At 50.6% G+C, this 13,766-nt stretch overlaps 1 protein-coding gene across 1 annotated transcript; it reads left to right on the plus strand.

Moving 5' to 3' along the window:
- Positions 1-904: 904 nt before the first annotated feature.
- Positions 905-4,779, plus strand: LOC309669742 (gallinacin-4-like; the record flags this gene model as incomplete). The annotated part of the gene is made up of 3 exons (XM_082480505.1): positions 905-1,058; positions 1,818-1,904; positions 4,643-4,779. Exons 2-3 carry the CDS (start codon positions 1,847-1,849, stop codon positions 4,777-4,779), a joined length of 195 nt encoding a protein of 64 aa, XP_082336631.1. The 5' UTR covers positions 905-1,058; positions 1,818-1,846.
- Between the last annotated feature and the right edge of the window lie 8,987 nt (positions 4,780-13,766).

A 13,766-nucleotide genomic window follows, 5' to 3' on the forward strand; every position in this document is an offset into this window, starting at 1 on the left:
CTTTTGGCCTGGAGATAAACCTAGTGCAGGGTACCTCCCCAGCAGAGATATCACCTTCAAGTAGCAAATACTTTTGTGCTCAAAGAGCAGTTAAATTGAGTAACAACAACTGGCGCTGCTCGTGTTAGGCCTGAAGCCTACCAGAACCGAGCAGCCTCAAGCTTCAGGTTTATGATTTTCTGCCACGCCACAGGCACCAAAAGTTGTGGGTGAGGGACATGCCTTTGCTCTGCGGGCATCTGAGTGGACATCTGCTGGGTAAATCCCACCAGACCCCACTATGCACCATTTTGTAGAATCATAGAATGGTTTAGGTGGGAAGGGAACTTAAAGATCATCCAGTTCCACCCCCCTGCCCTGGGCAGGGACACCTCCCACCAGACCAGGTTGCTCCAAGCTCCGTCCAACCTGGCCTTGAACACCTCCAGGGACGGAGCTTCCACAACTTCTCTGGGCAACCTGGGCCAGTGCCTCACCACCCTCAGAATGAAAAAATTCTTCCCAATATTTGATCTAAATCTCCCCTCTTCCAGTTTGAAGCCATTCCCCCTCGTCCTATTTCCCTGTGGGATCCCATCACACAGCATCACCTTCCAAACGAGCTGTACAGAATGACCATCCATGAGCACGGCAGCCTGTATAGCTGTTTGTACTGTGCTGGAGAGTAGCTGCCACCAAGCCTCAGCCAGCAAGCACAGGGCGTATGGCACAGAAACTTGAGCGAGCTGCTGTGGAGCAGCTCGTTGCATAAATGGAGGTGGCCTAAGGCGGTTTGCACGCAGCTCAGCACATTTCCCGGAGCAATGCTGCAATATTTTGAAAGTGATACCTCGGTTCCTCATAGGGGGACTGCAACAGAGAGGATTCATTGGACCTCCCCAATGCTCCCCAGAGCCGTGGGGATTGTCTGATTGGCCACTAGAAGGCTGTGAAGATCAAGCATCCTTCACCACCCTCCAGAAACAGCATAAAGCCAAGCTCTGCTCCTTCATCTTAATGCATCTGAGTGGCTGACACTGATCCAAGGACTGTTCCAACCTAGAGACTCCTCTTACCTGGTAATGACCCAAATCTTCTTATTATTCAGCCTCTGTTAAAAAGTTCTGTCCTTCTTAAATGGGCTGGAGACTTTATATCTTTCATGTATTTCACTGTTATAGCCCGAAGTGTGGAGTGATTCTGGTCTACCAAGAGTCAGTTCTAGAGATTTCAGATATCAATAAGGGAGAAGAGTTTTTGTTGGCTGTGGGAAGAGAGCTGAGAGGAGACATAAACACACAGAAATTTATCCTGGAAGTCATGTAATTCTTGAGGCAAAAGAAAAGCAACAGCCTCTAAGCAAGAATAGAAAGAAGCTGGATTTTAACTTAACTGTAAAGGAACTTTTTCTGCCTCTTTTTTTTTTTTTTTTTTAATTAGAAAAGCTTGAGAACACACATTGGAGTTTTTGTATAAATCTAGCAAAAATTGTCTTATCTTTCTTTCTGAATTAAAAGCTTTAACTTCCATAAGGCAAATAGAATTTATTACAATGTATTGCAAAGTATCAACCAACCTAGGATAATTATGTAGTTAATTAATACAGTGATTAAAAGGGGTTTTAAAATTGTATTTTTCTGCCAGAAGTTTCATCCTGTGCCATAATCCTATGTATGCTCCAGGGAACCCTTAGGAGGGTCTTATTATAAAGAAAGCGTGTAATACCTCTTCTAGATAATGCTTGGTCTTGAAGGACACTTCTGTGTGTCACTTCTCAGCCCACAATAACTGTGGAGGGACAACCCCCTTACTAATGTCTTGGTCTCCTTTCTCTGTAGTGACGGGAGTTCCCGGTCCACCCTCTGCCATGAAAGTCCTTTCTTTTCTCTTTGCTCTCCTCTTGGTGCTATTCCACGGAGCTGCAGGTAAGGTGCAAATGAAGATGAGGGGCTATATAGAAGGAGATACTGGTGTCTTATGAAGGTGTCCTGTCTCCTTTGGGAAGTGGCCGAGCTGTTTCCTGCAAAGAAACTCCACACGTATCATCGAATCTTGTCAGCAGATTACTGATGATACGTGAAATTAGCAGGCAAACGCTCCAACCACCAATTCAGAGCCTTTGCTACTCTGAAAAAACAGTCTGAGTCGAAAACACCGAAGGCAAGCCCAAAATACCATTCAGCACCAGCATTTTCCCCATTAAAGCTTGCCGACTGTTGTATTTAAATCGCTTATATTCTCTCTATCTCACCCTACAACAAACCACTCATAATCAAAGATTCTTAAGCCACACAGAAAGAGAGGAATCTGGCCCCATGCTCTCCAAATATCCTTTGCTTCAGGACCTTGTAGTTGGGGAGGGGAGGCAGAAGATCATGAACTGAAATTGAAATGCTTACTGGTAGCTTCTGCTCGGTGGAGAAACCTGTGCAACCGTAAGTGGTGGTGTAAGGCTGGGGGTCTGGAACCCAAAAATCCACCTTATTGTCCAAAAAAAGGGACCGTGTTTAAACACCATCCCTGAAAATGGCACAATTAGAGTGCAGGGCACTGTGCGCACAGACAAGTGCCAGCGGTTCGGGGTTGATCTCTGCGGGAATAGGATGGGAAGTGCCCTCTGGGGAGCAAGGATGGGAAAAGACTGTGATGAACTGCAGAAGACCAGGACCGTGTGAAAAGCATCATATATATATTTGCCTGATCTTATTCTTACCTGGGCCTCTATTTATGCCATAGAAAGGACACTGGGCAAAGTGTTCCTTTGATCTGGATCGGAACGGTGGTTTCATGTCCCTGTTTAACATACAGACACACACGGTGGATATTTGGGCTGTTTTCAGTAGGACCTGTCTTCTGGGTATGCTAAAGCAAGAAATGTATCCAGAAGAAAGTGTTTCTGAGAGCTGAGACTGCTCAGTATCATCTCTGCAATGTCCCACAGACGGGTAGTTTGGGACCAGAAGTGTGTTATGGATCCTTCCCAGCACTTCTTTATTGCCGCCTGGGGTTTTCACAGAGTTTTTCAGAGTTGGAAGGGACCTCTAGAGATCATCTAGTCCCACTCCCCTGCCAAAGCAGGATTGCCCAGAGCACACTACTCAGGACTGCATGCAGGCGGGTCTTGAAAATCTCCAGAGAAGGGGACTCCACCACCTCCCTGGGCAGCCTGTGCCAGTGCTCTGTCACCATCACTGTAAAGAAGTGTTTCCGTGTATTTGGACGGAACTTCCCATGTTCCAACTTGTGCCCATTGCCCCTCGTCCTGTCGCTGGGAAGCATTGAAAAGAGCCTGGCTCCATCCTCCTTCAACCCACCCTTTAGATACTTGTACGCCATAATAAGGTCTCCCCTCAGCCTTCTCTTCTCCAGGCTAAAGAGTCCCAGCGCTCTCAGCCTTTCCTCATACGGGAGATGCTCCAAGCCCTTCATCATCTTAGTTGCCCTTCGCTGGACTCATTCCAGCAGTTCCCTGTCCCTCTTGAACTGGGGAGCCCAAAACTGGACACAGTATTCCAGTTGTGGCTTCACCAGTGCAGAGTAGAGGGGGAGAATGACCTTCTTGGACCTACTGGCCACACTCTTCCCTATGCAGCCCAGGATTCCATTGGCCTTTTTGGCCTTTTACCCTTTCTGTCACTGTGTGTGTATGCACCACAAAACCCACGTGCCGTGAATCTAACGCACCAGGGATGCCCTGGATCTACTGCACGTGTGTAATACTCATGGTCCGGTTGCTGAAACAAGCTCTCCACTTTCTGGATATGCTGGACTTCGTGCCGTTGCATGGGCGAGCTGTGAAACTGGAATTAATTGGTTCATGTGCAGTCAGTCAGGTGCATCCAGAACACATCAGCCTGCCAGGCTACATCTCTTAATCAAACAGAACCACTCAACGTGCTGCCTAATTGGTAGTTTTCTCCCCCGGGTAATTTTGATCCCTGGCAACCAGCACTTTAATGGATAAAACCTGTCCTGGGAATAGCACAAGCTGGTGGCCGTTCCCAAAAGGCAGTCTGAACACGGATATGCTATTTTAACGGGGAAGAAAGTTTATCCGTGTGGATAAAAGCAACGCCACGCTGCTTGGCCTCAGACCCAAAGGGTCTGGCGTGCTGTATTTACTAGCATGGAAGTGGTCATTCTGCATGCTTTGTTGAGTTTACCCATGTATGGTGGCCATCTATATGGACTGCTAAACACCAGGACCTGTTTTGAGGCCTGGGTGGAATTTACAGGGAGGGAAATTAGCCAAATCTATGGAAATCCAGATGCACAGACATGCTCATCTTTCTTCCTCTGGAAGTGGGAGTCTCCCAGCTGAGTTGGTGCGTCTCTCCTTAATTGTGACCTACAAGACTTTAAGGGCTGGTAAGTGTCCACATTGCTGGTTTCTATCAGGTCTCTGGTATCCATCTCTGAAATCCAAGTTCCTAAGGGAGTCCTGGGCTTGGAGACACATTTCTTACATCTGAAGAATGGATTAGAGCATTTGCTTGGTTATTCTGCCCATAGACCTCCTCCTCTGCGTCAGGACTGTCATGACTTTGGGCACCAGTACAGCATGGTGGCAGCAACCAGGAATGTAGCGAATGCAAAACCCTGCCAGAAACAACTCTCTCTTGCTTGCTTTTTTTTTTTTTTTAATTGATTTTTTTTTTTTAAGGCACAGGCTTTGCACGACCTCCAAGACCTTTTATGAGATGTGGATATCGTGGGACTTTCTGTTTCCCTGGGATATGTCCTCGTGGCAACACTTATCTGGGGGTGTGTCGTTCAGGTCATTCTTGCTGTAAATGGTAAGTTTAGAATTTAACTGGGGCAGAGAGGACTCTCTACATGTTTAGTTAAGTTCTGCGTGGAGGGATTTTCCCCATCAACGTAAGCCTGAAAACCCTGAAATATTCTTTCCTTTGTGTAGGTTGTAGTGTGGCTAATTGCACAGGATCTCCAGGGATCTGGGGATGATCGCTTCTCACATCATTGGATTCAGGGGATGGTTGTACCTGTCATCAAGGATTTGTCATTCTTCTTTCAATAAATGTAAGACCTGGGGAGATTGTACGGCTGCTGTGTATGGTGGTGTCATTCTTTTCTCAGTGTTATTTCCCTTTAGAAGTTTGAAGAACAATTCTGAAATCGGGTTAAACCTCCCAGGAATGCTTAGTTCACCAAAATATTTCTCCCTCTCAGGCTGCTGATCAAATGAGTGCTGGCATGTTCTCCACCCATGTCTGCAAGGAATCCTCTGCCATGACCAAAGCTGGGGTCAGCCACTGTTTCTGTAGGGACCATGAAATTCTCTGGTGTGATGCTTCATAGCACCTCTGCTCTGAAAACTTTCCCACTTCCTGGTCTAGGGTTTTCAGACGTGGGAAGAGCACCTTGTTCTGTTATGGGAACTAAGAAGGAGACACTGAGGAGAACAAAAGGAGGCGGGTGACCCCATCTTAAGATTTGAAACCTGGTTTTACCCTTGGTTATTTTGGCTGACATAAATTTAGAGTAAATCTGCAAAATTCATATCAGCTGCAGTAGCAAATCAGATCAGATTTAGACCTACAACATCGCTTGAGACAATTAGATAACACATACAAAAGGCCAACACTCCTGCTACTTCAATCACTCCTCTTGCAAGAGGTTTCTCCTGTCCTGCCCTGAACCCGAATAGAAAACTGAGAAGGTGCAGGTTGCTCAGTGAGGTCCTGCCTCTGCAGCTGCTCTGGCATGGTCAGGAGCAACCTTCTGCAAACAAATCACCCTTAGGAATAGCACTTAGTGGCTGCAGGCAGTAGATGTAGATGGTTTTCTGCCCTGAGACCATCTAGAAGGGCAGAGTTCATGGATGTACAGGCAAACTCAGCCTCCAAAGCAGGGCAACCTCAGCCTGATCACAACTGTCCTGTGCTCATGCTGTCATCTATTGGAGCAGGTCCAGAGGAGGGCCACAAAGATGATCAGAGGGCTGGAGCACCTCTGCTATGAGGAGAGGCTGAGAGAGTTGGGGCTGTTCAGCCTGGAGAAGAGAAGGGTCCATGGACACCTTATAGCGGCCTTCCAGTACCGAGAGGGTGCTTTACAGGAAAGCTGGGGAGAGACTTTTTAGCAGGGCATGTAGTGATAGGATAAGGGGGAATGGCTTCAAACTAGGTGAGATTTATTTTAGCTATTAGGAAGAAATTTTTCACTGTGAAGGTCATGAGACTCTGGTGCAGGTTGCCCCGAGAAGCTGTGGCTGCCCCATCCCTGGAGGTGTTCAAGGCCAGGTTGGACGGGGCTTGGAGCAACCTGGGCTGGTGGGAGGTGTCCCTGCCCATGGCAGGGGGGTGGGAACTAGATGATCTCCAAGGTCCATTCCAACCCAAACCATTCTGAGTCCTGCCCAGCTATTGCCGGGGTCTGAGCCCAGGCCAGTGAGGTCTGTGCCAGGATAAACCTGGGGCTTAGCACAGGCCAAGGACCTTTCTGAAACGTCAGGCTGGATGTAGTCACTCTTCTGCACAAGCGGAGGGAATTTAATAACAAACACGGCCGTGCTGGGCTGGCTGCTTTTAGGGCAGATCTTTGAGGATAAGGGGAATACATGAATCTCTGCTAAACAGTGGGAACTGACCTCAGCTCTCCCGTGGCCCCTGTGAAGGGCAGCACTCATGGATGCTCAGCAGAGGCAGGAGCAGTAACGGTTGGCTTTTTAAGGGAAACAACCAACACAAGTGCCTACACGCAAAGGACTGACTTAAAGCCCTGAGCTTGCCATTTGTTGCAGAGCGTTTGGCCTTCCTTCAAAGCAGATGTTTCTGCAAATGACTTTGCCGCCCTCGAAACCACAGCCTTGTGAAGGGCAGGAAACTGGGCCAACGGCCACCTCGCAGGGATTCCCCTGGATGGAGACCTGAGGAAGTTGCCAAGTGGAACCAAACCAGCAATTTACAGTTTATGTCCTAAGAGGTTTTGCACAATCAGCAGTAGGTGAGTGTTTCTTTCACAGACTGGAATGGCACAAGAGGTTTTGCTCAAGGACTCAGGACTTTGCAGAGAGGGTTCAGCCCTTGTTATCTGAGATCCAGCTCTGGAGATGGTCCGGTGTCTGTAGCCAGCATCATGCAGAATACTGTATCATCAAGCTTTTAATTCACCACCACAAACAGCTGCCCGTGCATTTATCGCTGGGGAATGGCTTCGAGAGTCAGCTTAGAGTGAAGCCTCACTCCTTTGGATCCATGCTGCACATCTCCTCCCTGCTTCTTACCCCACTTCCATCTCCCCAGCACTCTGGGCATGTTTGAATTCATATCTCTGGGGAGAGGAGGTAAGGATGGAATAGAAAATACTAGACAGATAGACGCCGAGCTGGTGGAATGGGACTGGCCGTATTAAATGCAAGGGTGTGCGGCACCTAAAGCTCATTTCAGATACACATCAAGCCCTTGGTGGAATGGCTGGTCACGCAAAATCATAGTTTGGGCCACTAGGACTCTGCTACATCCCCCAATGGTACTGCCATCACTCCTTTAGCACAGCCCCTCTCTCTCTGCTCAGGTCTGAGAGAGGACATTGTTTCATGGCACAACGGCATGAAGAGTAAGAGATCTGCTCACCCCAGTGCCCCAGCAGCCCTCTTTGCAGGTGAAGCTTCACTGGAGAAGACAGATGCTCCCAGCATAGCTAGCAGCACTGTCTGGGTCTTTCTTTTCCATAGTATTTTTGCTCAGTCACAGCTGCTTGGTCTGGACTCACATCCATCATAGAGATGATGAATGTGGAGCAGGACGCAGAGTTATGAGCTCAGCCTGACCTCAGGGTGAGCACACACAAGTGTTCAGGGAGGGCTGAAGTGTGTATGGGGCAGGACCAGTGCCCATAAACAGCTTGGATGCAGCTACCTGGGAGAAAGACTGAGGTGGTTGACCTCAGGAACAGGCTGGTTTAGAGTTGGTTTACGTCCGTCTGAAATATCCTGGGAAGTCACCAGCTGCCAGTGTCCTTCTTGTAATCACAGTACACATAAATAAAGTTTCCTTAGAAGTGGGCTGTGGAATTAGCAGTTTTCTTGTTTCAGGAGGGACTGGTGAATGGATGGAAAGTCTATACAGAGAAGCCACTGCCATCTGGGGTGGTTTCATCTGAACTTAACACTAGATGACAATGACATCTCTATCAGAGCTGGTCATGGTAAGTTCCCTTTATAGACCATGTAAGAAAACCAGGAGGTTTTTAAGTGGGATTTGCCAGGCCTGTTTCGGACATCACCGTGAGGATGACATGACTTGTGCTCTGTCTGTTGTGGAAGGATGGGGAGGTGAAGAGCTCAGCCCAACTGCTTCATCACTGCAAAAATCCACATGTGGGCAGCTGAGTCCCACCCCTGGTATGTGTTGACAAGTGCTCTTGTTTCAGCTGTGTCACCTCCGTCCCCTTGCACACAGCAGCAGGCACTGGCAAGCTGCTCTGTTAAGCAGGATGGTACTCTGGAAGAGCAATGGCTGGTGGCCTCCTCCTGGACTCTCCATGGCTCCCAACCTTGTGTCCCAGATGAGTCCCTGCAAAAGGACCTCTGTCTCCTGGCAAAGTCCTGGACCAACCTGCTGGGTCCATGGCTCCTCTGCTTCTTCCACACATGCAGCAGCTGTCTTCCACCATTTCTGCAGTGGTTGGATTGCACAGGCACGTGGCATCTTGACAAGGTGGGAGAAGGAAAAGCCCAGCTGCTGATCTCCACTGCTGAAATCCCCAGCCCCTGGTAGCTGAGAGGACCATGAGTACTCTTCCAAACATCAGAAGAGACAACCCAAAACGCAGGCATGAAGCCCTCTTCAGGCAGGCAAGGACTGTCACTTGTCCTGGTGGTGCGCTGATCCTACAGTACAGCCAAAAAAAGGGAAAAGGCCTTGGCCTGTATTTTTTTTTATGTCTGATAAACTCTCGTGGTATCAGAGCTGCAGGAGGAGATGGGCTGCAAGCAGCTGCATCTGGTGGCCAAGCTGCATTAAGGTGGCAATTAGCTGTATATCTGCACTGTTGCTCTTCAACACATGCACTAGCTCAGTTTTGGGGTGGTGGAGGAAGGGAGAAGCTGTCTTGAGTGCTCTGCTCCTGACCACCATGGCAGTGTTGTCTGTCAAGAGATAAAGAGAGGGCCACAAAGATGCTCAGAGGGCTGGAGCACCTCTGCTATGAGGACAGGCTGAGAGAGTTGGAGTTTTTCAGCCTGGAGAAGAGAAGGCTCCAGGGAGACCTTATTGCGGCCTTCCAGTACCTAAAGGGGCTACAGGAGAGCTGGGGAGGGACATTTTACCAGGGCATGTAGTGATAGGATAAGGGGGAATGGCTTCAAACTAGAAGAGGTGAGATTTATTTTAGATATTAGGAAGAAATTTTTCACTGTGAGGGTCATGAGACTCTGGCACAGGTTGCCCCGAGAAGCTGTGGCTGCCCCATCCCTGGAGGTGTTCAAGGCCAGGTTGGACGGGGCTGGGAGCAACCTGGGCTGGTGGGAGGTGTCCCTGCCCGTGGCAGGGGGGTGGAACTGGATGACCTTTAAGGTCCCTTCCCACCTAAACCATTCTATGATCCCCCCAGGGACAGACCTGCAAGTACTTTGTGGAATTTCCCTTGCTGGGGGGAGAAATTGAGGCAGGAAAGAGCAATGAAATATGATGAGACATTGGGATAAAAGGTATATTCATGTAACTACTCAGCAAATATACATTGTGTATGAGTATGTTTTATATATATATGCACACATACATACACATATGCTTGATGAATCTGCAACAAGACTGAAAACATATATGAAGAGCGCACCATCTCTATGTTGAGGACCAATAAAGGGTTACATACAGCAAATTCTTAACACAACAAAGTCACAATTAAAGCTTGTCATTCAGGGGGCTGCCGGTTGGGCAGAGATGTCATCCCATGTGGCGTCTTCCCAGTTATTTTCCAGTGAAGCATAGAGAGCACGCTTCACTTGGGGGGAAGAATACAGAGCTCCTTTGTGTTGTGAAAGCAGATTGCTTGCCAAGGTCTAACGAACAGGGATGCAGTGTGTCCCAAGACGTGTCCAGCAAACCACAGCGCCGAGTGGCCCTTACGCAAGGCGGGATGACACAAGAGCCTGGGCTGGAGGCCTGGGAATCCTTCTCAGAGGTGTCAGAAGAGGAAAGCTGTGCTGCTTTTTCTCTAGCAGCGGGGGGAAGGGGGGAAGAAGGAAAAGGAGCTTTTGGGCTGGACATTTTGAGGTGTTGGCCATCCCAAGGGACACTTTGCCACGTCTGGCTGGGACCAAACTGCTGCTGCTGCCGCCAGGAGCCGAAAGGCTGCGGGAAGCTCCTACCCCCGGGCTGTTGAGCGTGTCATCATACTGGTGACTGGTCACATCTCTTCCAGGACAGGCTGTCCCCTCTCCTTAGTCCTGTCCCTGTGCAGGTTCTACACAACACGCAGGTAGGGACCCTCTCGTTCATCTCTGCTGCCTTTCTCTTCTCCCCAGAGCTGTGACCCTGCCGGCGACTCCCAGCCATGCGGATCCTGCCTCTCCTCTGTGCTCTCCTCCTCCTGATGCTCCAGGGAGCAGCAGGTAAGAAATGTGTGTGGGGAGGTGGAGGATTTGTCCTTTGTCAATATTCTGTAGGGAGGATCTACCAGCTGAGATGATGAGTCGCATGTGACTTCTGGTTTCTGTGTCATCCCCCCTGGGGCCCCGCACACCCCATACCTTTGAGAAAAGGCTCCTGCTGAAGGTTCTGCAGCTGGGACAAGAGCTGGGACCTTGTAACAAAACTCTTGTGCTCCACAGATGAGGATTTGCTACCTTCTCCGTACCTCCCAGCCCTTGCCTTTCTGAGTCAGCAGCACTAGGCACAGTAGCCCTGATGGAGAGAAGGAGGAGGGAGGAAGGCAGATCCTACTTCCACCCTTGGAATCCTCTCTTGTGCCAGGAGGGAGCCAGTAGATGTGTCGGAGAGCCTCTCCCAGAGGCTGCTGAGGGATGGTAGTCAATGTCTCCCATCCAAGTGCCATAAACACCACCTTGATTTCTGCTGCAGACACCTGCCTGGGCATTTGTGGCAGGGGACTCTCAGGGGTGGGCTAACGCTGGCCACGCAGGGACCAGGGGCTGCGCTCAGCATCTCAGCGGGGCCATGGTGGAGGTCTCCTCTTTCTGTGCTCTGCAGGGCTGTCCCGCGCTCGAGGATCGCCCCAGGACTGTGAGCGCCGTGGTGGCTTCTGCTCTCACAGGTCGTGCCCTCCGGGGATCGGTCGCGTTGGCATTTGCTCCGAGCAGGACTTCTGCTGTCGGAGGTAGGTTCAGGGCTGCCCGAAGGGCTGGGCTTGCTGCCTGTTGGGGTTGGAGGTGATGCTGTTGGAGAAAGAGGGGAGAATACACAGCCCAAAGGCACGGGGACACCCCTGAGCCCTCACTGCTGTCCTGGTTGGGACAGGCACTGCCAGACCTTTCTTTCTGCAGCCGATGGTACCCCTGATGGCCTCCTGGGTCCCTGGCACCGATCTCCGAGCAGATATCTGAGACCACCCCGCACACTTGCAGCGTGGCCGGAACGATGCGACGTGGAGGCACCAAACACTGCCAGGAGCGGCGGCAACCCCGGACAGCCGGACCGTGGTCCTGTGGGAATTCCTTACCCTCCCTGTCCCCAATATGAGGTGGTGGTTTGCATTCCCGCTGATGAGGTGTGCGTGTTTTTTTTCCGGGGAGCAGCTTGTGGGTGTACGTCTCTTTTCTCGGTGTGCAGGGAAGGGCAGAGAACATGGGGTGAATTCCTGATAGGCACAGAACCCCTCGCCCCCAACACCCGCCACCCTCACCTACCCTCTCTCCAAGTTGGCCCTGAGTCACAGCATCACCCCCCCCCAGTGCGTGGGGGGACCCACAGGGACCCCGAGACCAGCCTCCCCTCCCAGCAAGGGCATCCCCACACCCCACATCCAAGGTCAGGGATTGGGGGGGTATTGCTATGAATTTGATTGCTATGATTGCTATGAACCCCCTAACTTCAGTGGATCCCTGCTGGTTGTCCATCAGGTCTCAAGCTGGGTAAGGAGTCCCCATGGGGCTTTTCCACAGGACATTCCGCTCTGGTGGCCTTGGGTGCATCCCCAGCTGGGGTGCATGGCACCAGGGGGGTGTTGTGGGGTCCAGGGGTGGCTGGGGCATGGGGGAAGACATCATGTCCCTGAGCAAATAGTCACTGGTGGCTGGACCAGGGGGCCAATCAGGAGCTTGGGATTGAGTTGGGGGTCAGTGCTGGTTGTGGGGGTTCAAGATTTGGGGCTGGGCTGGGGGGGGGCAGTTAGGAGCCCAGGGCAAGGTTGTGGGTCAGCATTGAGGGCTACCCTTGGGGCAGACTGATGATGCTCAGCTCAGGAAGGCCATGGTGGAGGCCCCTGAATTGCCATGGGGCGGTTACCATGGGGACTGGCAGGGCAGTGGGGCTGGGAGAATCCTCAGCCTGGAGCATTGGATACCTCCATGGGCATGGGCCAAGGCCAGGTGGGGGACATCAGCCATGGGCCAAGGACCTGGTCTGCACCAGCAGGGATGCACTGCAGCTCTGGTGGCATCCAGCACAAGAGCCCCAGCTCAAAGCAGCTCCCCTGGGCAGGGATTGCCCCCAGCCATGGCCTCCCTGTGGAGTGGGCTGGGAGCCCTCTCCACACCACAATCAACAGCTTTTGGCTGTGCTGGCCCTGGACTGGTCCTGAGACTGGTACCAAGCCTCCAGAACTGTGGATGCTCCTATGACATACCCACAAGGACCCCACCATGGACACCCAATCCTCCTTCTGTGGATTGCTGCTTGGGGGAAATCCCCATCATGTACCTCTCTGGTAGATGGCACCAGGCCCTTGGTCTCTGAGGTATCCAACCTCAAGACCCTTTGTCTCTTCTGGACACAACTCGCGCAGTTTTGGTCTCTCTGGGCAATGGACCAGCACACTTCATACCCTCTCCCATACCTAGTACTCTGGCTTGAAGTTTGCTAGAGGACTGCACAGACATGCAGACAGACCACAGACAGATTATTTGTACAAAAAAAAGTCATTAGAAATAAAGTTTACTAGGAATATAAGATAGGTTATGGTGATCAGATGCAGGGCATGGCCAGAGAAGCAAATTGACCAGTAGTCTCCTTGCATGAGCTTAGGCTCATTTGTCCCTTGCTTCTCTGTTTCTCTTGAAGCTTTCCTCCATGACCCATCATGATCTTTACCTTTCTGAAGAATCACATCATTCCTATAAATCCACAAACTATCTTAAGTCCAGACGACGTCAAAGGCCTAGTAAGTCCACCAGTCCTGCTCAGTTTGCATAGTCTCCATTCACGGCTTATCTGGGCAGCCACCAGAAAGGCAGTGTTAAGCTTGTCACTTCTTGGTATGTCAAGTGCAAGGATGAAGATGTTCTTAAAAGCAAAATATTTTGCATGATCCTGCACGTCACACACCACCTGCTTAATAAGTAAACTGAGAGAAAGGTAGAGACAAATATTTTATCCCTTTATGGGACTGCTTGATGCTGGTGTCTACACCAACCACTCTGCTTTGGCCATCCCAGGCAGTTCATGCCGAGCCACCGCAGCCCGTGTGCCCGCTGTGGCGCAGGGTGTCACAAGAGGTGTTGCGTGAGGATAACGGTGAAGATTGCAACAGCCCCCAGGAGGCACCTCAGCCTCTCCCATTGCTCCAGAGAGGGATAAGGTGCAACGGCATCATCCCCACATGGGTCTCCTTCAGAAAGGCCAAAGGGAGATGTGTGAGTAGGAATA

The sequence above is a fragment of the Vanellus vanellus genome (assembly GCF_965231255.1).
Source record: "Vanellus vanellus genome assembly, chromosome: 3".
NCBI classification, from domain to species: domain Eukaryota; kingdom Metazoa; phylum Chordata; class Aves; order Charadriiformes; family Charadriidae; genus Vanellus; species Vanellus vanellus.